The sequence below is a fragment of the Myiozetetes cayanensis genome, unplaced genomic scaffold (assembly GCF_022539395.1).
Source record: "Myiozetetes cayanensis isolate MyiCay16 unplaced genomic scaffold, myiCay2020 scf19, whole genome shotgun sequence".
Classification (NCBI taxonomy): domain Eukaryota; kingdom Metazoa; phylum Chordata; class Aves; order Passeriformes; family Tyrannidae; genus Myiozetetes; species Myiozetetes cayanensis.
The window spans coordinates 1,900,116-1,927,420 of record NW_026087400.1 but is presented as its reverse complement, the minus strand read 5'-3'; the positions used below and the strand labels follow the sequence as shown (position 1 = coordinate 1,927,420).

Sequence of the window (27,305 nt, the reverse complement as noted above, 5' to 3'; positions counted from 1 at the left end):
GGAAGGCAAGTTTCCAGGTAGGGGTTGCATTGTGAACCTGGGGCTGATGGCTCTGCTCGTCTGGGCACAGGCACCACCTTCCCAGCTTCAGCCTGGGCATGGACTGAAATTACTCAGCAAATCCCTTGAGGAAGTACATGCCTCAGAAACAAAGGTAGGCTCAGGATGGTCCACCAAAGGTATGAGAGGAGCAGCTCCATGCAGAGCAGGTGGCTGTGGAAAGGCACCAGCAGTCAAGGTTCCTGGCTCCAAAAAGCTGAAGGGTCTGTGAGGCCAGACCGGTCTTTCTATCCCAAAATCCTGCAGCCAGCAGAGGGACTCCAGCTGCATCCACAGAGTAACAGGAGCTCTGGTGCTGAGGGGCAGACAGGGACCATCACTGTGGCACCATCACCAAGGTGTCACTGAGGGCACAGCCAGTGCTGGCACCTCCTACTGGGAAGAGGACTGACAGTAGGGAATGGGTGACACTATGTGCCTGCTACTGTAGGACACCAATCATCTCCTCTGTGAGGGTGCTCTGGGAGCCCTGACACCTTCTCCTTCTCTGGACATCCAAATGGGTTTTGACATCCCAATTTTCATTATGGCCCTACAGACTTTGCCCCAGACTTCCCAGGGCGACACCTTCCCTGCAGCTTTGCCCATCCATCTGTCAGGGTGGGTGGCTCTGAGCCACTGAGCACAGGGCACCCAAACCCACCAACCAGTGGTGAGGACCAGTGGGCACCTCTGCACCAGAAACCTGTCCCAGCCATGGGTGTGTGCGAGATTTTACAGGCGATAACCCCTGGGAAAGTGGGAAACTCCAGGAGAGCCGCACACTCGACTTCCTGGCATGGCCCAACGCTCTGGTTAGGAGAGCCAATGTCAACAGACAGACCTGAAGGAAGGAGCAAAACCAAATACATGGGCACTTCTCAGAACAAGAGCTGTAAAACCTGCACAGACCTGAACAAGTGCCACAACACTGGTTTATGTGGTCAGAATCAATAGTCGAGCCCACTCGGCGTGTTTGCCGACACATAAACCACAGCCAGCGTGCCATGTTTATGGCCCAGTGCCCTTCATGGAGGCTCCAGAGCCCAGCTCCTCTCTCTCCCCCTCTGCTCCCAGGGGAGGTTCATCATTTGGCTGCACAGCCCCTGAGATAAGAGGCTGACACCCCATGGCTGACACCCCGTGATAAGAGACTGCTGCAGCTCCCCTCCAGGGTGCCAAGCTGCCCTGGCTTCCAGCCGGCTGGACAAGTCCTGCATCCCACCCCATCACCAGGATGGCACTGCCCACCCCAATGATGGGGATTCAGTGGTGCTACTCTCACCCAAGGAAACCTGGCAATGAATGGGATGTGAGGCTGGGCAAGGTGTCAGGTTAATGGACAGGGCAGCACCAGGGGGCTCAGCAGAAGGCATAAAATAACATACACCCATATACAAAGGCCCTGCCTGTGCTGCAGTTTCCCACCCAGCTATGTGGCCTCTCTCCTGCAGCCACCACGGCTCGTGAGCAGGAGCCAGGTGGAGGTGCCCAGGCAGGGAAGAGTGTACAGGCACTGAGGGATTCCCAAGGGAACCAGCCGTGCGGAGAGCCTGGTGTCGGCAGGGCAAAGGCGGCACCAACAAATGAGGGGTGGAATAAGGAAGCAGGAGGGGCAACAGGACAAACATCCAGGCTTCAGATCCACAGCCCTGGCTGCTCTCCTGCCTAAAGTCTGCTGCCGTTGAGGACTGAACGGTGGTGGGATGGAGGGGGTGGAAGCAGAGCCGGGCAGTGCCTGTGGCTCATCCATGGGTGTGTGCCTGGGGACTGCCGTCGGCTGGGAGAAGTCTCTGTTGACTTGGGTGTGTTTCCCTGCCACAGGCATTAAAAGATGTGTGGAAACAGAGGGGTGAAGGGAGGTGTCACGGGGTTACTCACAGTTCAGTCCCAGCCCTGCCCTTGATGCTGCTCCCTGCTCCATGTGGGAATGCTGGGCATCAGCCCCCACTGCAGCAGCTTCATCTCCAGAAGAAAGCCCAGAGAGTGCAGCGCTGGGGTGGCAGAGAGAGGTTTCTTGTGGCCTGGCAGTTGGAAAATCCCTTTTTTTCCTGTGGGCTTGCCCCGGATGGGCTGTGGGACAAGGCACGGTCGAAATCTCAGGCTGCCTGGGATAGGGAGCACCAGGCAGGCAACTCCCTCCTGCCACCCTGCTTCGTCCCCACGTCTCCTATCCCACACATCGTGATGGTGGCTAGAAGGGGAGACCAAGGTTGTTGCTCAAGGATGTGGTGTTCTGGGTATTTATATAAAAACACTTTAAAGTGAAAACAGTCAGCCTCTCCCTGGAGAAGGAGTCAGACTCACTCCCGCTCTCAGACACACCCAAGCACATTTTCTGGATCAACCTCCAGAGCTGCATGTATGGCCAGGCACCCCCTGCCCTGAAGAAACCCAGTGGGAGGCCAGAGAGCAGGGTGAAGGCACCTCTGAAAGGTGGCCCAGAGAGCAGCAGGTACTGCTTGGGGGCCAGCAGACCCAGAACCACCTTACAATTTCCCTCTGGGTAGTGGCCAGAACCCTTTAAAACCCGCAGCTCTGCAGCACAAACTCCTGCTCCCCATCAAATCTCATTGTGACCAGCATTAGGGGATTAGCCAGTCCCTGCTGCTGCGCTGCAGCCAGCTCCTGGGCATGACTCGTGCCCCGCTGCCCACGGGGGGCTCGCCGGCCGGACAGCCCCGTCCAGGGGCGAGACTCCCTTAGCTCTGCCCACGGAGCTGAGCACCTCTGGAAGATGAATGGCAGCAGATACGACCTGCTCCAGGAAACACCAGGTACCCCCCGCGCCCCCCTCGGCACTGGCAGCATCGGACAGGAGGAGCTGCGTAGCCAGGCTGTGCGAACGAGGGGCGCTGGCAGCCCTCGGGGTCTCCCGTGGGGATTCAAGCTGCCAAAATCTGCTGATTCCCCCTGGTATTGCTGGTCCCCACCCGATGGGACCCCCAGGTCTCTGGTTTGTGTTTTGCTTCGTGCGGGGTGAACGTGCCAGGTTTGTGGGTGCTGATGGCTGATGTCCCCAGGTTGGCTCTGGGGCTCCAGGGAGAGGCACCCCAGTGTGGGTGGCATGTTGGTGGGTGCTGTGACTCCTGGGGGAAGAGGTGGTGGAGTTAGGCTGGCACCCCACGGACACCCCAGTGACTGCCTGTGCCGTTTGCAAAGCGATTTAGTCATTCTCAGCTCAGCTCCCAGTGTCTGGCATTGCTGCCCCGTGCTGCAGCCCCAGCAGGCCTGGGGACAGATCCTGCCACTTTGCAGCACAGCCTGTGCTCCTGAGCCAGATCTGCAGCAGGACTTGCCCAGTCCTCATAATGAAAGCTTAAAAGCAGCTAAGAGAAAAAACACTTCCAGCACAAACCTCTCCAGTTGCACGGAGTTCTTACCAGAGTGAGAGGCTCCTCTGGCCTGAGCAATTCCCCCCAGGCAGGGCTTGTGCTGGCAGTGGGGTTGGTGCCTCCTGGGCAGCCTGCACCCCACTCACCATCCCACGGGACAAGCTCCCCACGCCAGGGCTGGGTGGGGAGCCACGTGCTGGGGGCTGCTCCCAGCAATACCTGCGCTCTTTATCAGCTGGCAATCGATTTAGGAGAGTTCACGGCTTTGGCGTCCCATGATACGTTCAGCAGAAAATGGTTCATTTCCTCAAATGATGTAGTTTATGGTCACAATATATTTTAATTTCTTTATGACACAAAAGGCCAATGGCACTGGGTCTTGCAGGAATGCAAAAGGACAAATAACAGTGTTATCCAGTCTTGGAGACACAGGTCGAATACTCAAAGGCTAATTAGCAGTTTCCCTTGTTTGGTTGCAGTTGGCACTGCAGTGTCCTGCCCGTGGGTTCCTGGGACTGTGGAGCCCTGTGATCCCCTTCCCTTGCTGTTCCCCACGTAGGAGACTCCCATGTTCCCATACCTTGCTTTCTGCTGTGGTTTTGTGTCCCTGGCAGTGGGCAGGATGGTTGTGTTGTGCAGGAGGCTGTGAGGTGGCCAGGGCTGTAGGGCTGCACAGCTGCTGTGGACACGGAGCTCCTGGGTCCTGTTTGGCTCCTACTCACCCGTTACTGTCCTCTGGCTGTTCAGGCACTCTGCACAGGGCTGCAGAGAAAAAGCATTTCTCACTAACTTGTTTCCTTCTGTCTCCAGAAACTAGAATCTCTCAAATTTTAACTTTGCATTTTCTTTTTTTCCCACGCCCAGTCTACCTTTCCCCATTCAGCCCTGCCAGTGCTCCCACCCTCAGCAGCTTTTGGCCTTCCTCGTGCTGCCTCCCACTGGGGGCCCACACAGCCCTGTCCTGAGATATTCCCCCAAAGTTCAGCTTCCCAGCTGGGAGTGACTTTGCCAGCCAGCCCCGGGGCAGGAGGAGGGCAGCTGGAGCAGCCCAAAAATGCGGGGTTCAGGAAGACACTTTCTGCCCTTGAGGTGCCCTTGCCTGGTCCTCCCCTGGGGCTGTGGGCTCAGACTGTCCACCTGCTGCCCTTGCCCTGCTGCAGCTCTGCCTCCACCCTCCTCCAGCCCCCAGGAGTGGCTTGCTGATGCATCCACCTTTGCAAAAAAAAAAAAAAAAAACAAAACCCAACAAAGTAAAACTTGATGTGTAACCCTTGTTGATTTTGGCTGTTCTCCTCCCCCTATTGCTCCACAGCTGGAACGGTTCAGGGGCTGTTTCATGCGTGTGCAACGAACAGACAATGTCAACAAAACACAGGAGCCCTGCAAACAGCTGGCAGGGCTGAAGGCACGGACTTGTTTGCCTGTTAGGCTCAGTTAAGAGTAAGAATCCTCATCCTGGGAAGCTGCAAGATTGCTTCAGGTCCAAAGGGATCGCATCCACCTGCTAAACAATTTCTCTCTGGGTGCAGAGTGGGCTGCTGAGTTCCCTGCCACACTAAACGTGTGAGCTGGCGAGGCATGGAGGGCAAAAGGTGCTTGTTGCTGGCAGCAAACCCTCCCTCCAGAGCTGCTGCTTCCCTGTGGCTTCTGCTCCCCCATTTAAATGGGGCTTAAACCACAGGCAAACAACTGCCAGTGTAGACGGTGAATCTGGAACAGCACGTGGCAAATCAGAGCTTTTCTGGATTTCCTCCCAGATAGGCAGGAGAGTGTTTTGCAGGGAAGTGTTTGGGTCTCTGCTGGGTTGGGATTTGGATGGAGTGCAATGCTCTCGGTGTAGGGGCTCAGGGGGGCAAGTGGGATCAGTGGTGGGAGCTGTAACTCGAGATGAATTGCAGCCTGTGATGTAAAAAGAGAAGATGAATTCAGCAGTTCCTCTTCCTCACTTGGTCTTGGGCAATTTTACATGAAAATGGAGTAGCCAGATTTCCAGAGCCTCAAGTCCCAGAGGCCAGATGCTGCTTTCAGGGTGATGTTGATGCACACCAGCAAATGCCCTGGCATTTCTGAGCACAGCCACCCTTCTGGGAACAGCTCAGACTTACTGTCCTTGCATAATAACAGCTCCCAAGGGAAATAATAATTACTTCCTCAAGAGTTCAGAGCCTTCGTTAGGCAAGATAATAAACTCCTTTCTGGTCCTGGGATGAAAGGCACACACAGTGTTATTGCCAGAGCAGTATATGCTGAACTGGTCTGACTGTCCCCAGGTTTGCAGTTCTTTCCCGACCACTTTTGCAGAGCAGCTATTTATTTAACTCCAGTAATTGTCTCCAGCCCCAACATCCATCCCAGCTTCAGCTGAAATGCACATGTTGCTTTTGGAGAGGAGTTCAGGCAGAGTCTTCTACCTCCTTTGAAGTGTCTACTCCCGTGTACAAAAACTGCCTGGATTCTCCACACGGGGCTTTTGGTTGGTTTGGCCCCATTTTGATAACTTTGGCATTGGTGAGAAACAGCCTGAGGTTGCACCAAAGCTGCCTCTGTCACTCTGGGCTGTGCTGGGGAGCCTGGGGTGCCACCACATGCCACAAGCTCATCAGTGACAGTGTGTCTGGGGTCTGCTCTGGGACTGCCTGTCCTGGGCATCACCCCCAGCCCCAAACCAACCTCACTGACAGGTGCTTCAGGCCTGGGGAAAGTAAATCACCAAGAGTAGTGACTTGCTGTTTAACAGGACAATAAAATTGCCCCTTCCCCCAGGCAAGAGTCTGGCATGTGGCTCTGGTCTCCTCCTGCCTGTTGGTGCTGCAGCTTTTTGATCCAGCTCCCTGTCTGGAGCTGGTGGATCATTTTGGTTCCCTTCCACAAAGTGTTTTGCCAGGACATGGATGTGCTGTGTGTACAGTTGGCAAGGGGCAAACAGACCCCAAACAACTTCTGCTGAACTATCAGTTTTCCTGGAAGCTTCTGGCTGCTTCTGGGGGGGGTGGACCCGGGAGCAGACCCCCCATCCATGTGCCTGTCATATGATTGCCTGGAACACAGGCAGAGAGCTGCACTGACCTGTAGCCCCCCAGCCCATAACAAATTCCTTGGAGCTGCTCATTAACACACTGACAACTCTGCTCCAGAGTCACACCGAGGCAGAAGGCAGGAGGGTTTGACAGTGTGGCCTAAATACCCCTGTTTACAAAAGTCTGACAAAACACAAGCCCTTGGCTTTATCTTTCCCATTTGGAAATAGTCACAGAGCAAATATACTCATGGCATGGAGGGAGGGGGATTTATATTGACTTTGGAAAATGCTGTTCTTTAAAAACAGGAAAAAAAAGCTCATCCTCAAGCTGTGCAGACTGGCTGTGAGACCCAAAAGTCCTGTGTAGAGGCTTAAAGCCTGCCTGCTAATCTGTAGCAGTTCTGTGTGAGCAAGTCAAGCAGTAAACTGCTCTCTGTTAATTTTTTAATGCAGAATAAACAGGTCAGGAAATGATTAGCATGAGAATAAGTTGAGCTTAATTGGGAGAATCAGAAAAGATGAGAGGGAAGAGGCAAATTGGAGTTATCAGTTAACCATACAGAGTGGCTCTGCCTCCACAAGCTCATGTTCCCTCTTGTTTTTCATCCCCTCTGAAGCTGCTTTTTTTTCCCCCTTCCCTTATTTAAATCATGAGATAAAATTGCTGGTATAAGCACAGTGGAAGTCCTTGTTTCTCCTTCTCATTTTCTATCTCCAGTGACTGGTCCAATAAATTGCAGGTGATAAGACTCCTACCTGCTTATTCCTGATGATCCTTCCTAGAAAGGGAGCTGCTGACATTTAGTGCAAAATCCTCTTTGTGCAAGTACCAGTGCTGTGCTCCAGTGCAAAATTTCAGCACGATCCTGGCAGATCCAAGGACTGAGCAGAGGCATCTGTGGGCAAGGGGCAGAGCAGTCCTCGGGACTGCTTGGAGTGGAGTTTGGTCAGTGGTCGGAGATCTATATTCTCACATAGGCAGGACTTTGTCCACAAACTGGAATTTGAAATTTCAAAGGGGAAAAAAAAAAAAAGGCCGAAGGGACCTTTGCATGTGTGGAGATGACTACGCTGGTGACGTTCCCCAGGGACTTTTGTTCTTTGTCTGCTAACTGGGCTTCCTGCTTCCCCATGGCTCACACTGATGGGCTGGGCAGTGGCCCTGACCTTGCTCAGGGTTTTCCTGCTCCAGACAGGTTTCAGACCTGAGCCCATCTCTGCTTTACTTGCATGCCAAGAAAAAGCCATTCCAGCTCCACCGTGGCCTTGGAGCTGCGAGTGACACGAGAGAAGGGATCTGCAGTAGGGACGGCAGTGGTGGCATCACCAGTGGAAGAGGAGGTTGGTCCTGCTGGCTCTGGGCACTGGCATGACTGCCAGGCATTTCTTAAGAGTGGGGAGCTGTGAGAGAGAAAAGCAAAGGGTGTGAGGGTCCCAGGCTCCTGGGTGCATCCTGGTCACTGTCCATGCTCAGAAAGTCTGCAGGTGATCCCAGACTGGGGTCCTGGTGGATAACACTGTCATGCCAGGCTGTGTTCTGCAACAGGCTGGAGAGATGGGCCAGCAGGAACTGTGGGAGCACAACTCTCACAGGGGCATTGAGAGGACAAGGCCAGGCTCCTCACAGGGAATGTGGCAGGAGGAGAACAACAGGCATAAAAACTGGAGACAGGGTCAGCCACTGGCTAAGGAGAAGCTTCCTGTTAGGACAGTCAAGGATGAGCTGCCTACAGAGGCTGGGCACTCTCCATCCTTGGAAGTGTTCAAGACCCAACCAGATAAAGCCCCAAGCAACCCACGCTGTTCTCACAGCTGTCCCTGCTTCCAGCAGGAGGCTGGAATAGAGACTTTGAGGTCCCTTCCAACCTCAATTATCCTCTTATCTTACAAGACCCTGTTCAAGAAGTGCCCGAGGAGCCCTGAGAGAGGTGCCTGCTCACCCACTTGACATGAAGGGCTCAGATGCAGCTGATGGCATCCTTACCAAAAAAACCCTATTAAATACTCTGTTCCTGATCCTCATTTACTGACAAGCACAGATCTTATTTTCAGGGAATCCCCTCTAGCATTGCATGAGTTTTCCAGTCAGGGATATATAGATAAGGCAGAATTAGTGTCATGATGTGCTAATGTGGGAAAGGATTTACTGCTCAAGAGATAAAACTGAAATAATCAGTTGGCACAGAACACTTCATGCCCCAGAGCTGTCATGGTCTCCTTTGCAGCCATCTCCTGACATAGGACACAGTGGGTGGAGGGACAGGAGGGAGGAGCGGGTCTGGGAGCTGAACTTCCCTGGAGCACCTGATCTGGGAACAGCCTTCACCTACTAGTGCGGGTCTGCCAGCTATGAGTTGTCTCTCATGGAACAAAAATGACAAAAACATCTTCTGTAACCAGAAGGGTTTGAAACAGCCCCACAACCGGCTGCTGACTCGAACACCTCCAACCTAAAACAGCTGCGGGGCCGTGGGGTGCTGTTGGTGAGAACAAGCTATGACTTGGTCCCAAAACCCACCACACAAGGATGTGAGGGGTAGACAAGGACTCCCCAGGCAGAAGATCCCAGGGGGACATCCTCTCCCCCAACAGGCTGTGCCCAGGGAGCAGCCGACGCTTCTCCATCAGAGCCCATCTCCAGGGCATGGTGTCCTTGGCTGGTCTGGCTCCCAGAAGAGGGATTTAGGAGGAGGCACTGGTGACCCACAGAGGGTGTTGGCAATGAGAAAACAACAGTGGACACAATTCCAGGCGGAAAACACCACGTCCCATTGACAGTCCCAGCCTTGTGAGCCGCCTAACGCTCTCCAAACTTCCCCGCTCCTTATCTGCCGCTCTCCCGCACACGCTGCCTCTCCGACTGCTATTCCTGGCCCTTTTAATCCTTCCTGCCTGGGGAGCAAACAGCCTTTGCAGCCTCCTTGCTCAGCAGGCTGTTGAAGCAAAAGGTTTGTTTTGCTGAGCAGAGCAGAAGGGGCCGTGTTTTTATGGTATTTTACCAGACGCTGTGGCAAATCCTGCACATATTTGACCTGGTGTCTGTAGCATTTATCTAATCAAAGGGATCACTGTGGCCTGGCCAGGATTGGGATGGAGGTCCCTGGGAGGAGGCTATGGAGGGGGCTATGCTCTGCCTTAGCATCTCCATCCCGGTTTCCACATTGTAAAAACAGTTTTTGGCCAGGACTGTGTCTGCTTAAGAGAAGAGCCACATGAGTGCAGACAGCTCTGTCCTGTCCCTCAGCAGGACTGGCTGGAGGACTGTTTTCCCTGCAGCAAAGGGTCATTCATCACCAGTCAAAAGTGAGAAGGCAGGGGCTCTCCCCTGAGCTCAGATTCACTCCTGCAGAACTGAAGCCTCAGGGCAGAAGAGCTTTTTAGAAGTGCTACATAGGTCATTGTTCTGGGGGGGGCAAGGGCTGCTTGAACAATTCCTCCTCCTCCTAAAATGTGAATAGCAAATCATCACTAGCATCACTGCCCAAAGGCATGTGCTGTTGTGGAGCCAGAGACCTCGGTGTCACACCGTGGCCCAGGTGGCTCGTGGTGCCAGCAGGGCTGGCGCTGCTCTGGGGTGCCTGGGAAGGACAAACACAAGCCAGTTGGGAGCTCAAACCCACAGCGGTGGTTGCGAAACCCCAGGGGTGTTTTCAGGGCAGAGGGAGCCGATACCAAATCGTTAATTGCTGGTTCCCTTGTGCCGTGCAGCCCGTGCCGTGCAGCGGTCGATTGAATTCCCACTCAATGATCTCGCAATTGCACTGAAATGTCTCAGTTCTGGCTGAAGTGGAGGAGTGATGTGCTCAGGGGCAGCTGGGGAGAAGAGCACTCAGGTTTAGCAAGGAGGAGAGCACAGGCAGCTCTGCTGCTTGCTCTGGTCAAGGGGGTCCAGCACCAGCAGGGTCAGACCCAAGGTCTGGGTAAGGCAGCAGAAGTTGGTTGCACCCCCCAGAAAGAAAAATTCCACTGCAGAGTAAAGCTCTGATGCATTTTAGCATGTCTACTTAATTACTGATTATTTATTATTTAACACGCCTAATTAAAATTTTAAGACACATCAGTCAAATCCCAAGGCTGGGGGTGTCCAGCACAGAGTGATTCCAGCTGTGGGACAGGAGCCACCCCGGTGATTCCCAGGGTGCCTGTGCCACCCTCCAGCCCTGCTCACTGCTTGGGCACAGGGAGTGGGATCTGTTTATGGGGCATCCAGCCCCTGTAATACCTGGTTTATAGGGAAGTAAAAGGAGTCATAAGCTTGGCTTTACATGGCAACGTGTAAATTGGCAGGCAGGAGCTGACCTTCTCTGACTGTGAGGGAGAGAGAAGGAGGAGTGGGAGGGACGGAGGGAGCAAGAGAAGGGAAAAGCAGGGGTGAAGGCAACCGGTGGTGGAGAGGGGAAGGCAATGACAGAAGTGAAGAGCAACCTTGTTCTCCTGGTAGGGTTTTCTACAAGTCTTCCATCCCATTAAGACCAACACTGAGCATCAAGGTCAACAGCCTGGGAAGGTGTTCCACTGTCGGTGAGTGCCTGCTCCCATGGCCCTGCCTGTGCCCAGGAGGAGCCGGGAGCAGCAAAGTGCCTTGAGATTCAACAACAAACAATCAACAGGAATCACTGCAGCTCCACCAAAAAAAAAAAAACAACACCACAGCTTAGCACCATTCGGCAGTGGGTGAGATGATTAAAGATTAACCCCTGCCTCCTGCCTCCACCCCTCTGGGGAGTATAGGCCTTGAGGCTCAGCAAATCCTTTCAGAGAAATATCTGAAATAAAAGACAACAGATAGGGGACGCAGCCAAGGCAGAGGGAGGCAAGAGGGCCAATAGCCTCCGACAGGGGAATCGGTGCAATCTGGCCCGTGTTTGCTGATGATAATGCGCCTTTCCAAAGCCCTAATAGACATGGAGATGGCAGATTATAGCGCGGCGCTGGACCCGGCGTACACCACTCTGGAGTTTGAGAACATGCAGGTCCTGGCCATGGGCAACGGTGAGTCCCCTCTGCCTTCTCCCCTCTGCTGTGGCGGGATGAGCCGGGGGCTGCCGGAGGAGAAGTCCCTGGGGTGGCCACCAAAACGCTCCCAGCGGGGCTGGGGCACGGCAGGAGTGTCAGACTGGGGGTTCCCAGCAGCTCATGGGGAGGTTTCTGCTTCCCCGAGGGAAAAGCAGAGGTTGTGGGAGCCAAGCTGTGTTTGGGGTAGGTGGGATGGTGCCCTGCAGCCCAGACACCTTGGGAACAGCACACAGCAGGAGCTGGGTGGAATGAGAGGTCCCCACCACGCATTCGGCCCTGGGGCCGAGCACGGTGGGGTCTCACCTCCCCCAGACCCCAGCCAGGAGAAAAGACTGGCTGAAAGATTTTGAGTGAAAAGCCGCTGATGGTTCACCAGACAGATGACTGAGCCTGTGGCTCCAGAGCAGACAGCCAGTCCCAGTCCAGCAGCAGCTGCAGACAGGTTTTCCTGGAGCAGAAAGGCATTTAGCACCTGGCAAGGGTGAAAATCACTATGAGAAGTGATTTAAGTGCTGCTCCCACAGCTGCTCCGAGGCCATGGCCCTTCCCTTGTGCAGTGCTGGGGTGTGGGGTGGCATCCCCTTCCCTGGGAGCACTGTGGGGCCGGGAGGCTCAGCCCCCAGTAAGAGGGACAAGGGGATATTGAGAGGATAGACAAATGTGCCCATCCCTTCAGGAGGGTAGGATCACACTTAACCCTCCAGGATTCCCAACACTGACCCACCCATTTGGGGACCAAAGAGTCCTGGTGATTAAATGCTCAGAGATAACAGAAGATTCCCCTCCAAGTCCCCCCTAAAGTCTCTCTCAACATGAGGTTAAGGGCTAAATGCAGCACACCACAGAGAGCAACCCTCCAAGCCCTTTCCTCCTATGTGTTGTGTCACTGAGGCTGCTGGGCACCCCTGTCCCAGGAGGGCTGTGCTGGTGACATGGACTGTCCCATCACAGGCTCTGTGGGTCTCCCCCAGGTTATGGCTCTGCTCCACCACGGATGTGACACCGCGGTGCCAGAGCAGCCCCTTCTCCACTCCTGGGGTCTGGTCCTACCCACCCAGGTGCCTCAGGGCTCTGCTGATGCCCATGGACACTCTGGGACAAGCCCAGGTCTTGGTCCCTGCCTGTGCCTCTCTCCCTTCCAGCGAGCATTTGCACAGGGGGCTGTAGATTCGGCTCCCCTGGGCCGAGGGCTCCACGGGGCAGAGAAACACCATCATTTTATATGACAAGATCAGGTGTGATGTGACACACACTCCAGGGCTGCATGAGTCAGCTGGGACAGGCAGCACCAACTCCTTTCCTCTTCCTCTGCCCGGTTCCAGACCAGGGACAGGTCTCACTTCCAGGGCTGCTTTGCTTTGCCCACACCTCCACCTGCAGAAACTCCACCTGCAGGACCTCTGCCTCCTTTTCTGGCACAGCAGAGCTTGGTCCCTGCCCTGCACATTTCTGCAGCTCCAGCCCCGAGGCAGCTGCTCACAGGGGAGTTTGTCACCATCACAGGCCAAAACGAGTCCTGTGTCCTCTCCAGGAGCTCCTGTCCTAACACAAGTCTCAGCTGTGAGGTTTCAAAGCCTGGTTCTTTTCTTTCCTCTATTTACCTTAACTCCAAAGCAATCCCATTAAAAATGCTTCGCTGCAGCAGTCAGAGCCCACGTTTCTGGCACTACAAAATAAACTTAATTGGAAAATTATCTATTAGGCAATAATTTCATCGTTGTTAGCTGTTAGACCAAGATGTTGCAATTTTTCTGATAATGGTGCCAGTTTTTCCTGCTCTATGTTCATCTGATTACAGTGTGATAGACTGCTAAAAAGGGATTTATCTGGGCTGTCACAGATACTCAAGTAATGTGATTACAGGCAGATCAGTCCTTCCTCTCTCATCCAAGTCCTACGTTTAGCTGAAAGTGGAAATTTCACTTTACTTCTGGAATGACCTGAATGCAGCTGAGCCCTCAAGAGGAAGGACGTTTTCAGAGGCAAACTGCTCACAGGGACTGGATGGCCCTGGGAGGAGCTCAGGGCTTTGGGAGTGGGGAGAGGAGCTTTGCCCCAGCGTTGCTGCACGCAGGAAATGCAGCTGCGTGCCAGGGCGTGCCAGGCAAGGACTCGGAGAGGCAGCCGACTGACTCAGAAAGAAACACAGGAGAGGCACAAGGAATTAGAAAGACAGAAAGCAGGCAGGGAAATGAAAGATGCTGCCAGAGCCAGGGCTTGACTCCAGAAACCCCCGTGCTAGCTCACTGCTGGGTCCACGCCAGGCACTCCTGCCGAGGGATGGCACGAGCAGGATGTGCAGCACCTGCTGCAATGCCTCTTCTTCTGCAAAACAGAAGATAAAATTGCAGCCCTGCCCCAGCAAGCCAAGCCTTGCCTTGGCTTAGCCTCCCCCAGCACCCACTTGGGACCAGTTTTTTATAGCCCCTTTCTGCTGGGTGCCAAGAGGGAGCAGCTGTGACCCTCCCAGGGTGAGCATTAACTGTGTCCCTGCCAAACCCAGGGGACAGGAACCAACAGACTCAAGCATTAAAAACCCCAGCAGTTTCTATGGCTTTGCAGATCCTGGGTATTATTTGCAACTGGCATTTCCACTGAGGCAGGGGAATGTGCCTATGCTGATACAGAAAACATACATGGGAGGGGACAACTGAATTAAGGACTGATCCCTTCAGCCTTGAGGTTTGTTTGGCTTGCTGGAGGGGTTTAGTGTAGGTTTTTACCCTTTCAGATGTTCTTTCCTCCAGAGGCTGCTGCAATTCCCCATCCTCCCAAAAAAAACCTGCAAATGCCAGTCCCCCTCGGTCTGTAAGGACTGCAAGACAGATCAACCTCCACTGGGGTCCTACCAGACTCCATCCAGGGAGTGTTTGCCCACACGAGTTTTCCAGCAGAAGTCACTGGAGTTTGTTGTGTACCTAGAGTCTTGTTCTCCCCAAGAAGTAGTATAATAATACTATTATTCAGCCGTGCAGGCTGAAGCTCCAGACCTGGCACTGAGGCTCTCCAGGAAAGGGAGCTGCTCACCTTGTTTCTGTGACTGCATCTGCTCAGGAATGGCTTGGGCTCCTTCTTGTGCTATGACACACTCAAAATACAACGACTCAGGCACTCAGAGCACCCACTCCTCCTCACACACAGCCTGGCTGCAGCGGCCTGGTTCCCCCAAAAATCAAGTTTCTCCCTGGAAACTGAGCTGGAAATGTCGGCTGTCTGCCTCACTGCCTTCTTCCTCCCGTGTCCTTCCCCGAGCAGACACGTCTCCATCAGAAGCAGCCAACCTCAACACCTCCAGCAGCATCGGGGTGAGCGCGCTCTGTGCCATCTGCGGGGACCGCGCCACAGGGAAGCACTACGGGGCCTCCAGCTGCGATGGCTGCAAAGGCTTCTTCAGGAGGAGCGTCAGGAAGAACCACATGTACTCCTGCAGGTAAGGGCAGAGGGCACAGAGTCACGTGGCTGAGACAAAACAGCCCCCAGGAGCTGAAGGGCAAAGCCCCCAAAGCGCAGCAGCAGCTCTGTCCTTTGTCCTCATCATCCTCATCATCCTCCCTGCATCATCCACCACCTCCCCTGACCTCAACCCCCATCTGGGAGGGGGCAGAGACTGCTCTAACTTTGGGAGTGCCCTCCACTGATCCCTGGGTAAGCTCCTGGGAGGTCTTGCCCCATACTTTAGGGGCCATGCACATCCTGCAAATGGTGTGTCCAACCATGGACGTGGCAGAGAGATGCTGGGGAGAGGAAATATTACAGGGGCTGAGCACCTCACTACTCACTGCTCTGAGTGCAGCACAAACCCTGCTCACTCCCTGGGGGCTCTCCTTCTCCATCATGAGATGGAAGGGTGCCTGCCACCCACCCAAAATGCCGTCACTGCCTGTTACACGACACAAGAACATCTGAGGAGCACCAAGCTGGGCAGCACAGTGAGCACATCTCTGAGGATGAGGCACTCATATCACTCCTGTGCCATCAGCAGCTGTGACCCACTTGCTCCCTGCCCTGAGTAACCCACACAGAGGGAGCCAAGAGGAAACTGAGGAATCCTCAGCTCAGAGTGTCTCAATCCCTTGGGCTTTTTGAGTGAGTTCCTTCTGACGGCCTGGCAGCCACCTGGAGAGCGTGAAGAACAACGTGACTCTAAAATCTGAGTGACAGAAGGAAGCCCTAGGTTTTAGAGTGCATGTGAAACACATTATGACTTGCAGCCTAGGACAATTTGAGCTGCCTGCCAAGGGAGCCCTCTCCCCACAGCTCCCCCAGAAAAGCCAAGGTGCCCAGTTCTTTAGAGGCTGAGGCTTCTATATGTGGTACTGAAAGGCTTATAAAGCTGCTTTCAGGCATCCATTTGGGCAAATCTTAGCTTGGGGCTTTAAAAAGCACAGTAGAAACAAGGCTTTTCAAAAGCTACAGAACTCAGCATGGCTGGGAGCCCTTTCCCAGCTCTGTACTCCTTTGTCTTTTAACTTCCCTGGGACTTACTGGTCCATTATGGGCATCCCATGCCTAATAGTGAGTAAGACCAGCAGCCTGAGCTCCTGCATGCAACTCTCAGCTCTTGTCTGTCCTTACTGAACACCCTGAGGGAGAGAACAGAGCTGAGATGTTCAGTGCAAAGAACAAACTGCAAGCCAGAGCAAGCACGGAAAAGGCTCAGAGCAGAGCTCCTTTCTCAGGGTGAGCCTCTGGGAACCTGCTCTGAGCATGTTTTGGAGCTCAGGGCTCTGTCTTGCCCTGCCTTCAGGCTCAGTCCTGCTGCTCCTCACACCTTTCTCTCTTCCCAGGTTTAACAGGCAGTGTGTGGTAGACAAAGACAAAAGGAACCAGTGCCGGTACTGCAGGCTCAAGAAGTGCTTCCGAGCGGGAATGAAGAAGGAAGGTGGGTGATGGTGTGGCTTCCTGCACTCCCCCAGCAGCAGCCACGCTGGCTCTGGATGTTTGAGGGAGCCCTCATAGCCCAACACCGGGCCCTGCCATGCACACGCTTGCCCAGCCATCTCAGCCCTGTCTTCCCTCCACAGTGCTCACCTGGGCACAGATCCAGACTCCCAGCACGGGGGGATTTAGGGAGAATTTTGCCCTCCAGTCATGAGCCTGGCATGTGCCCTTACAGGGCTGCATGACAGGACAGGATTCACCCCTCGTTTAGCCCTGCTTCTCAGGACTGGCAGGAAAGCCTGGTGGCCCTAATGATGGTCCTGTTGGACCCTGCTGGTGGCCCTGTTGGGGACATATAGAGGAATTAAACCCTGTGCTCCTCCCAGTTCACACCTGCTCAAGCAGAAACTTCGGAGTAAAAGGGTCCTTGAAGACAACAGGGAAGTACCAGTGGTAGCTGGGTGGCCTGCAGGAACACCTCTGGGCAGGAACATTTGCTCCCTGTTAAAGGGGGTGAGGTACTGCAAGGAACTCGTCTTGGCTTTTCCTGAAGAACATAGGAATCCTCTTCTCCCCGCAGCGCCCGCTCATCCCGTGCCCAGAGCTGTGCTGTTGTCTGTTAATATTCAATAGAAGTTACATTAGGTGCATGACCAGCTAATACTGAGCAAACATTTGGAAAACATCATGGCGTGACTGAACTCGGGGGCCTGCTGCTGATAACAGGCAGCATAACCTTGAGAGCTCCTATTTACAGCCGCTGACTGCAGGGCTTTTCTCCTGGCCCAGCCTCCTTATTGCTTTTTATCAGGTGGATTTATACATCGAGAACGTATCAATCCAGAGAGCCACCAGCCCAAGGCAGGGACTGTTCTGTCTCCCCTGCCACCGATCAATAGCTTATTTGAGCAGACACTTATTGGAGTGGCACGGCCAGGCTGAGGTACGTCCAGCCCGTGGCCTCGTGACAGACAGGCAGGCAAATCCTCCCCTTTGGCACTGCTGCTCTTGCTCTGGCTGCTGCCACCTTTGACTCAAAGCCCATGTCCTCAGGACTAGAGCAAGCTGGAAGGCACACCAGGGTCAAACCTGTCCTGGCTTTACAATGCACCGTGAGCTTCGCTTTTACAGCAAGGTAGGAGAGAGCTCTGTTGCTCTGGATAGATAAGTAGGAGTAGTTCTGCACCTCTTTCCTTATTGTAGCCTTAGGTGGAAGTTTTCCAGCTGCACCTCTGTGGTGCAAGAGCTTCCCGAATGGACTGGTAGGAGTGCCGGGGACAGGAGCCTTGCAGGTGCTCAACCCCCTTCACTGCACACATCGGGTTTGGGCTGCACACCTGAGCACAGCCACCATTTCAGACCCTGCATCTTGACATTAAAAAAGCCCAGATCCTTTGAAAGGAAATTTTCCCACTGAACTCCACAGGTGTTTGGGTTCTGAATTGACCCCATCCCAGGAAAGTCTAATAAAGCAAATAGGAAATCAGAACCACCAGATGCAGTGAGCTCTCACAGGCATCCCATCACAAACCAGACCCAGCTGCACCTCCACCCTGCCTGGCAGGGAAGCTGGGAAACTGCAGCTAAGGAAGGGGAATGCCAAGAGTCTGTGCTAGTTTTTGGTGTGCATTGCCATGAACGACCTGCAGCTCAGCCAAAATAACTCTCTTGCAGCTGTACAAAACGAGCGGGACCGAATCAGCACCCGGAGATCGAGTTACGAAGACAGCAGCTTGCCCTCCATCAATGCCCTACTGCAGGCAGAAGTCCTGGCACAGCAGGTACCTCTTCTTTCTTCTTTAGCACACAGAAAAGCATCAGGCACTACCTGGCTCACAGAGCCAGCTGACTATTTAATAGCTGAGTCTTCAAATTACCACCTCTGTTCTAAGTAACTTATCTGCCAACTCAACACTGGCTTTTCAAAAAGCATTTGTTACCTGAAACCATCCCTTTATTTCTCCTTGGTCCAGAACTCAGTTGTTACAGTATGTAATGATTTGTTCTGCTTTGATGAGACACATGAAGGCTGGAAGAAAATAAAGTAGAGTCACTGAAATCCAAAGAGCTGTGGCTGTCTAAGTCCCCGAGGGGCTGGCCTTGCATGAGCAGCCTCCCTTCCCCATTGGCCTTTAGGATCTTCAGATTCTGGCTTCCTGCACAGTTTCACAAGGAACCAGTTTCATGCTCGTTTTATGTAGATATCTTTTCCAGTTCTTGCTGAAATTCCCCATTTCCACTAACACACTGCCAAGATTTCCTAGAGTTCCAGAGCTGGCCTGAAAAGACAGCTCTGGTTTAAGAGTCTGGATGTTACAAGGGGTGAACACCAGCTCAGCACTCAGTGGCAGGACACAGGACAGGATGGATGCACATTGTGGGGAGGGTTTGGCTGTGAGAACAAGTGATGAGGATGGGGCTGTGCTGGTGGCAAGAGCTGCCACTCTTCATGGGAGCTGGGGAGAGCAGCAGGTCGTGTCCTGGGGAAAGTGAGGAGGGGTTTGTGTTGGCAGTCCATGTTCTTAATTGCTTCAAGGGTCATCATATTACCCTGAAGGCCACCCCAGGAGATGCTCCAGGACAGGATCTACTGTGCTCTGGGCTCCACACTGGGCTCAGGCTGTTGGATCCATTTCCCCAAGGAGGGGATATGCCAGAAGGGCCAAGGACCAACCCTATACACAAGAAACACATCCAAACTCACCCCCCACCTCACCTCTCCCTACGCAGGACCTCATATATTTATCTACCCCATAAAAATAATATTGGTGCTGCTCCCAGAGGTGTGAGGTGATGGGGTCTCCAGGCACCAGGTCTACAATGGAAGGACTTTTCCAGGACTCAGAGTCCTGCAGTGGCATCACATGTAAGGCTGTATCAGGGTCTGCTGATAAAAACTACAACCATCCACAAATCCAGAGGAGCTCCTGCTCTCCCACAGAGCACAGAGAGACTCATTAAACAAGGCAGGCTCCACCACGGTAATTGGTAACTTTTATGTGCCTGGCTAATTAGAACAAGATACTGCTGAGGAGCAGCTTTCTCCAAGATCTGGGGTCACTCACTCAGAGGTCTTTATTTATTTGCTAAGCCTTCCGGGCCCACTGATTAGGGTAATACGTGGTGAGATTTTTACAATCTTATTTATTCAATAATAGCTGGTGATCTGGAAAGCCTCCAGGTAATGCAACCTGGAAAAAAAAAAAAAAAGAAAAAGCAGGTGGCATTTGAATTCCATTTCCTTGGAGAGGCTGGCAGGGTCCAAGCTGAAAAGGCTGGCAGGAACAGGACAGGAAGAGCTGATGTTGTACAAGAGCACAGAGGGCAGGCAGAGGGCAGCGATGGGGTTGAGTTAATTGCTTACAGAAGCATGAGGATAAAGTAGTGACTAAGGGCAAATTTTTAGATGGCCTGGGTGAGCAGCTATGCATGAGAAGCAGGCAGGAGGTTGGGTTTGGGGAAGATGTCCTGTCCAGCTCTGTGGGACAGTACTTGCAGAGCTTTCAGGCTTGTCCTTTGCAAATGAAATGGCCCCATTTGCCACTCAATCACAAATAATTCACCATGCAACAAATGTGGCCTGTGTTGTGGGCATGTTTGCACTTGTCCAGCTTTGCCAAAAGGACCTAAAAGCTGGTGGGAGGTGGGAGATCGTTGTCTTTGAAGTCTGTCTTTAGCAATTCAAAGTGGGTAAGGTCAGATATTTATGACCTGGTGCTCACAGAAAGTAGTGTCAGAGCTGGAGAGCTGCCCTGAGCAGAGACTTGGTGTGCTCATGGTGACTCAGGGGACAAGCAGAGCCTGCATGTCTCCAGCTCTGGCCAAGCACTGGCTCTGGAGGTGGAAGGAGGAGCAGTTCTCTGCCCTTCAGTGGTTCCAGGTATCTCGTGCAGCAGCACTGGGTGGACATGAGTTATGTTGGGTCACCTGTTCTGGGGGCTGGCTGTGCAACAGAAAAATAGGTAATTGTTGATGCTGGAGTCTGCATCAACACAGCCCAGGGGCTGGGGATTTTCCTGTCTGTGTTTCCTCTGTGGCACTGACAGCTGAGGGATCTCTTCCCTCCTGCCAGATATCATCTCCGGTTTCTGTGATCAACGGAGACATCCGAGGGAAGAAGATTGCCAGCATCTCCGACGTGTGTGAGTCCATGAAGCAGCAGCTGCTGGTGCTGGTGGAGTGGGCCAAGTACATCCCTGCCTTCTGTGAGCTGCCCCTGGATGACCAGGCAAGTCCCCCTGTCCTTCCCCTCCTCGCTCGGCCCTGGTGAAGGCAGCGGGGAGCCAAGGACAGCTGAGACCTGCATTGTCCACTCTGTTATCCTGACTGCTGCAGCTGATTGGGAATGCTATCCATACAATGCCAGCACAGGCCAGGCATCCATACAATGCCATGTGCCACTAATCAATGGATGAGCACAGTCACGATAACACTGAGCTCAAATTAGGAACATTATCAGATGCACATCCTGCAGGGCTCAGCCAGCCAACTGTTTTATCAATTACAGTTTGAGCAGCACTCTGAAAACCTGAAGGGCTATACAGATGTTGGGGTAATCAGAACTAGCAGGACAGATTTCTGGCCTAAGGTCTGCTCAAGACTTAAAAACTAATCTGCCTGTCTGTCTTCCTTTCTGCTCTCCTAGGGATATGTTTATATCCACGTTCCTAGTGTGGAATTGGTGAAGCTAAACACTAATTTGCTCCCAAGGCAATAAAAAGTATTTTTTTTCCCAGGGTTAAAAAGCTGGAATATATTTGCATTTAACACAAATTACTAAAATGACATTTGTGGGTTCCCTAACCCAGATAAGCACAGAGGGTTTGATGTCCTCTGTAAAAAAAGGATGGTTACAAACTGAACTTTCCTGAACTTTCATTAGGCAGGAAATTTCTGGGTGAGAGCTTTGCTCCTCCCTGGGACTTGCATTTTTTTCCCATCCTTCTCAAAGTTTCATCAGATAGGAAAGCCCAGTTTTGTGCAGCTCTGGTAAATACAAGCAGCTCAGCCAGCATATCCACCCATGTTTGGATAGTGATAGAGAGAGCCTAGATTTTGGCATCTAGATAAAGACTCCCCAGTATCATGTGTGGTTAGTCTTTTTGCAAGGATCTCCACTCTTGTTTATTTTGCATAACTTCTTTCACTGTCTGAAAAAAAAAAAAAATCCCTCTCTCAACCATCACCATCTTTCCTAATCAGAGTTCTCCTCTATGGGTGACACATTCTCCTGGCATTTCTGGTAGGGTAAGACTCTTCTTGGCTTTGTCAGATGCTGAGGGATAACACACTGGAGAAAGGGACCATTCCCACCAGGACATACTTTTCAGGATCTATTAATGTTTAATGATTGTTTTCTCCAGCAGAAGCTCCTGGCTGGACATTAAGAAGCCTCTGTGTCAAGGTGTCCAATTGTTAACTTCTCTTTGTGCCTAAATCTCTGAAATTTTTAACTGAAGGAGGGCAAAAGATTCAGAACATTCTCAGGAGCTGCTGGAGGGTATAAAATTAAACACTTCAATGATTAACGTCGGGAGAGAAAAACATGCCTTTGGCTTCCCTGGCTCCAATTCCCATGGCTGTGGAGGGAATGAGTGGCCAGAGGGTGAACCTGTCCCACACTGGTGTGAGGTCCTGGGACGGTCTGGCATGGTCCTGCTCATGACATGTGTCCTGACTATGGGATGCTTAAGGTGTTGTCAATTATCTGCTGGTTCTACTGGATCTAGAACAGGTTTTACCCAGCAGTAACCCATTTTTGGTCTTTCTCTCACTGTGACTGCAGAGGGGCTCTCACTCCCCGTCCTTGAGCGCAGTACAGGAGTGCTGGGCTTTCTCTCTTGCTTCTCTCTGCCTCTGCATCACCCAAATAACTTTTCCCTGCCCTTGCAGGTAGCGTTGCTGCGAGCACACGCAGGGGAACATCTGTTACTGGGAGCTGCCAAGAGGTCCATGGTGTTCAAGGATGTCTTGCTGCTAGGTAAGGAGTGCACTTCTGCTCCCAGCCCATCTGCTTCTGCGATGCTTCCCCGCCGGGGTGAAGGAGAGGGTGGTTCAGTGTTTGTGGACATCCTTTCTGCAGGGTGATGGCTTGAGCCCTTCTGTATTTTAGCCAGCCTACCACAACCTTTGGGTGCAGGGAGGCTTGGCAGGCGCTCACATCAAGGCCATGACATGTGACAAAGTTGGGGGACTGTGAACATTCCCAGTGCACCTCCAGGTTTGTGTAAGCAGGCTGTGGTGTGATTGAGAAAAAACCTCTCACTCCTCAGTCAGCTTCTCCTGACTTGAGTGGCTCCTGTGTAATGAGGGGCTGCCCTGGCAACACAGACCAGCGTTCCTGGTGGGCTGAGACAGGGAATGGGCAGAAGGAGGAACTTCTTAATTCCCCCACCCTCAAAATTATCTCACCATCGGTTGCCTGGGTTTTGAACTCCTTGTCACCCCTGACAAGTCTTGAGCAACAACGAGGTGATGGTCTGTGTGCTCCTTGTCCAAAGGAAATGACCACATCATCCCACGGAACTGCCCCGAACTGGTGGAGGTGAACCGTGTGGCCAACCGTGTCCTGGACGAGCTGGTCCTCCCCTTCCAGGAGCTGCAGATAGACGACAATGAATATGCCTGCTTGAAAGCCATCATCTTCTTTGACCCAGGTACGCTCCAGCCTGGGGAGGGTGACCATCAGAGCAGACAGGTCTGGGTTATGCTGACCAATGCTGGTCCTGAGTTGTGGAAATGCTGCCTGGTCCCCTCTCTGGGCCGGACTGTTCTTAGAGGAAGGGGAGAATTCAGCCTAAGAAGACAAAAAATGCCCCTTCCAGCAAAGAATACGGAATCAGAGACAGCCTGCCCCGGGCTACACCCAGCCTTTAGGACAGGCAGCTCCGAGGGAACAGCCTGGATAGCTTGGGAGTTGGGGTGTGTGTGTTGTTCCAGATGCCAAGGGACTGAGCGACCCGTCCAAGATCAAGCGGATGCGGTACCAGGTGCAGGTGAGCCTGGAGGATTACATCAACGACCGGCAGTACGACTCGCGGGGCCGCTTCGGGGAGCTGCTGCTGCTGCTGCCCGTGCTGCAGAGCATCACCTGGCAGATGATTGAGCAGATCCAGTTCGTCAAGCTCTTCGGCATGGCCAAGATCGACAACCTGCTGCAGGAGATGCTGCTGGGAGGTGAGTGCCTGAGGGAGCCACGTGAGCCCTCTCGGTGCTCCCTGATCACCCTCCCTTTGAGGACCTCCACAGCCACTGCTCCCTACCTGAAAAATTTAGGAGACAGCCTGCATGCAGGTCAGCCCTTGACTTACACCAAATCATCTCCCCTGTAGTAACTAAGGGTCCTCTACTTCTCCTCACCTAAAGAGATGCATTAGCTGTGCATCTGTTTACAGAGAGGTGTCCCCAGCCCTCTGCACGTGGACAAGCTTTGCTGTGCAACCCCCATCTCCTACCAGGCACCCATTTCACCAGTCCTCCTCTGTCAGAAGGGAGGCGTCAAAACAGAAAAGTCTGAAAGCTCAGGTTGAAAGAGTGTCACAGGTTTTCTAGTGGGAGCATCCAACAGGACCAAACAAAATGAAAAGTTGCCACTGTGCTATTCTTTGCTTAGAGGTGACTCAGGTGCCTCAGGAATGTGATCCTGTATAAAAGGGAATGCAGGCAGCATGCAAGGGTTAGGTAGCTCAAGGCATTCATGGAGGAAAAAGGGAAGGGTGCGTGCTCCAGCCACCTACACATGAGCTGATCATGCACAGAGCCTTGGAGCCTTTGGTGCAGTGGGATTGCCCATCTGAAGTGTCTCCCTCTGCCACTGTGGAAGCAAACATAACATCATACGCTGCATTTTAGGCTCGTCAAGTGAAACGCCGCACGCCCACCACCCTCTGCACCCCCATCTGATCCAGGAGAACCTGGGAACAAACGTCATTGTGGCCAACACAATGCCTCCTCAGATGCACAACGGGCAGATGTGTGAGTATTGCCGAGACACAGAGCTCCCAGGAGCTCCCAGGAGCTTCCCAGCTTGCCTGTGGAGGTAGTTTCTACCTTGCAAGGAAATTTCCAAGCGAGACAGAGTCTCTGGTAATGAGTGTGTGAGAAATTCCTATGCAGAAAAGAGGGAAAGACAAACAGAGACATGGATTAGGTCAGATTAGATTAGGCTAGACTAACTGATTCAACAAGATACTCCTTGTCAGACAAACCTTTACATAGCCCTTAAGGGATGAATGATCCTATCCAGTGCCTAGTGGAATCAGTGGAAGGGCTCCCCTTCCCTTGAATGGTTCAAACACATCTCAATTTGCCCTTTGCAAAATCACAGCAGGACCTGGTCCACCATATGGGGCCACTCCTTGGGAGATTGGGCTGAGATGACCTTGGCTGACCAAAAAAGTGGCCAGTATGGGTCAAAATGCCAGCAGGTCCCTTCACTGTTATTGTGGTTCTTCTGGGGCATCAAACCATGCCTGTGTGTCTGAGCTGCCTCACAGCCAACACACAGGCCCTTGGGAGCCTCTGCTGTGCTGACATCTAACCTCACAAGAGTGAGGACAGATCCCAGTGCTGCCAGGTCCATGAGGCCCTCTCCTAATTTTGTTTCTCTCTCTGTAGCTACTCCAGAAACTCCACAGCCATCTCCACCTGCGGGCTCAGGGCCAGAGCAGTACAAGCTGCTGCCTGGAGCCATTGCAACCGTGGCCAAACAGCCCACGTCCATCCCACAGCCTGCCATCACGAAACAGGAGGTCATCTAGCAACCTGCAGAGCAGCTGGCCTCCTCTGGGAGGGCCTGAGGGAGAAACGCCCAAACTGACTCTGTCACTGTGAAAAGAGAAGCCATCCAGAGGTCCCTGGGCACAAACACACACGGACTTGCTTGTTGGACTAGCCCACCACCACCATCAAAAGCTGTCTTCCTGCAGCTGTGGACAGTACGTGCCATGGGCAGCCCTGAGTCCCAGAACTAAGGCTGAAGCCTCACTGAAACTCTCAGTCCTGGTGAGAAGGGCCAGATTCCTGCCTCCCCCTGTGGGGAATCGCAGTGACTGGCTGGGGACAGTGCAGCTGGCTGTTCCCCCACTGCCACCCCACCGCACACCAGAGCCTGCCAACAAGGAATTCTCTGTGCTGTGTGAATGGAGAGCTTCCCTCCCACAGCTCCCCAGACAGTCCCTAGTCCAGCCACACCTGATGGAGATGGAAGCTCCCCTAGGAGCATCACAGCAGGTGAAGCACTTGGGATTGGCCCAGAACTGCTCCTCAGCCTTGGCTAGTCCCAGGTCTCTGCATGGTGCCACCCTCCACCACAATAACCCTCCCAGCCAGGTCTAACAAATCTTTTCAGCTGATACTGGAGCAAAGTCTGGCCCACCAAGATTCTCCTCTACTTGGATCCTTCTGCCTTTTGAGGGGTTTTGTTATTTCTGTGCCATGCCCGCCCTCTCACCACAAGGCTCAGAGAGGCAATCACTGCCAAATCCTTCCCTTGCACCACTTACTGCCTCCTGGGCTGGGAATCTGGGAGACCATGGGATTCTGGAGATTTCAGCTCATGGGATGGGGTCATCCTCATACAGGCTGGTGGCACTGCCCAAAATCTCACTGGCCCCACTACTGTTCCTCAGCAGTCAGAAGAAGACCACGGGATGCCTTTTTGGAAGGAAGTGGGGGGAAGGACACAAGAAGGGGAGAGACCTGTGAGGGTGAGAAGAGCTTGAGCCTCACAGATTGGACCCAGGTCTAGGGCTGCCCAGGTGCTGGGAGCACTGTGACTCAGGATCTCAGTTCAGACCCAGCTTTAATGCTAAGATATGCCATACAATCTACTTCTCCAGTCCAGTGGCACTCCTTCAGCTTAGAATGAGTGGCTGATAACAGATTTAGAGGTCTTCATACCATACCATGATAAGAATTTCATTATGGCTCCTTCAGACCTCAGAAGGTTTGAGGGCAGCAGCCTCAAAAACACAACGCTCTGAGTCCCGCAGAGCTCAGGGACTGGCCCTGTCTCACCCAAGCCCCTTGGGTCTGCCCCAGCCCTGGGTCTGCCCCAGCTGCTCTGCTCCCTCCTGCCCCCAGCCCTGTTCCCCTGTGCCTGCCCGTGCCAAAGCCCCGTGGATGTGACCTTTGGTTTACAGCTGAAAGCAGGAAAGGAGCCCTCCCACCCCTCTCCTGCCTCGTGGGGCACCAGCAGGGCCGGGGCTCACAGAGCCCCACGAGACCTGAGGGCTGAGTCACCTCTGGCCTCTCGGGAGGATGGGGATGGTGGAACCACGGCTGGTGGGGACAACTCTGAGCCAGCTCAGCCAGAGGAGCTGCAGGTCTGTCCCTTGATCTCCAGTGCAGGAACAAGCCACCTCTCCTCGTGCTGACCTCCCGCATCACCTCAACCCTGGTGGCACCGCGCCGAGTAATTTATTGCAGCGATGAATCCAATCATTTTCTGTAAATTATTTTGTAAATCACATTGATTATTTATAATTGGGAGATTAAATGAAAAAAAACAAAAAACAAAAAACAAACAACCAGACCATAATAACCTGGCTGTCTTTTCCAACTGCAGCAACCCTTTATTCTGTTCGTAGACATACTCAGTGGGGGATCCTTTTTGGTCCATTTGCACCAAGTATTCCTCGATATTGTACATTAATTTTTGCTGGTTTCTGCCTTCCAATGGAAACAGGAATATTTCTTCACTAGAGTTTGTATGAAAAAAAAAAAAAGAAAAAAAAAAAAGGAAAAATAAATGCAAAAATATTTTCTAACTTTTCCCAGATGGATGGATTTCTTTCTCCCGGGAGGATTTGTTGTAAGTCAAGGGGCTCACCTCCCTGTTGCTCTGAGCACAAAGCATATGTGTATTGAGGAGAAAGCCCAAACAAATGTTTGGTGGTGTTGCCAGCTGTCACCATTTCCTGGCAAGCCTATTGCTAGCTGGTGTCTGTCCTGAAGCCACGTGTGCTGGAATCATGAGGTTGAATGGCAATCCCAATTTTCATTTAAAGAAAAAC

General features: G+C 52.9%; 1 protein-coding gene across 3 annotated transcripts in view; it reads left to right on the top strand.

Annotated features, from left to right (window-relative positions):
- Positions 1 to 27,059, top strand: part of HNF4A (hepatocyte nuclear factor 4 alpha) — a 31,054-nt gene extending 3,995 nt beyond the window's left edge. Inside the window, exons 1-10 of one of the 3 annotated variants that reach the window (XM_050313774.1) lie at positions 11,196 to 11,385; positions 14,665 to 14,839; positions 16,197 to 16,291; positions 17,965 to 18,071; positions 20,363 to 20,518; positions 22,183 to 22,270; positions 22,791 to 22,946; positions 23,230 to 23,466; positions 24,142 to 24,264; positions 24,907 to 27,059. In XM_050313774.1, coding sequence (XP_050169731.1) covers positions 11,265 to 11,385; positions 14,665 to 14,839; positions 16,197 to 16,291; positions 17,965 to 18,071; positions 20,363 to 20,518; positions 22,183 to 22,270; positions 22,791 to 22,946; positions 23,230 to 23,466; positions 24,142 to 24,264; positions 24,907 to 25,049 — 1,401 coding nt within the window. In that variant the 5' untranslated portion in view covers positions 11,196 to 11,264 and the 3' untranslated portion in view covers positions 25,050 to 27,059. Of the gene's footprint in view, positions 1 to 11,195; positions 11,386 to 14,664; positions 14,840 to 16,196; positions 16,292 to 17,964; positions 18,072 to 20,362; positions 20,523 to 22,182; positions 22,271 to 22,790; positions 22,947 to 23,229; positions 23,467 to 24,141; positions 24,265 to 24,906 lie in introns of those variants that run through there. The other 2 variants (XM_050313775.1, XM_050313776.1) reach the window with 2 other exon arrangements.
- Positions 27,060 to 27,305: the final 246 nt, after the last annotated feature.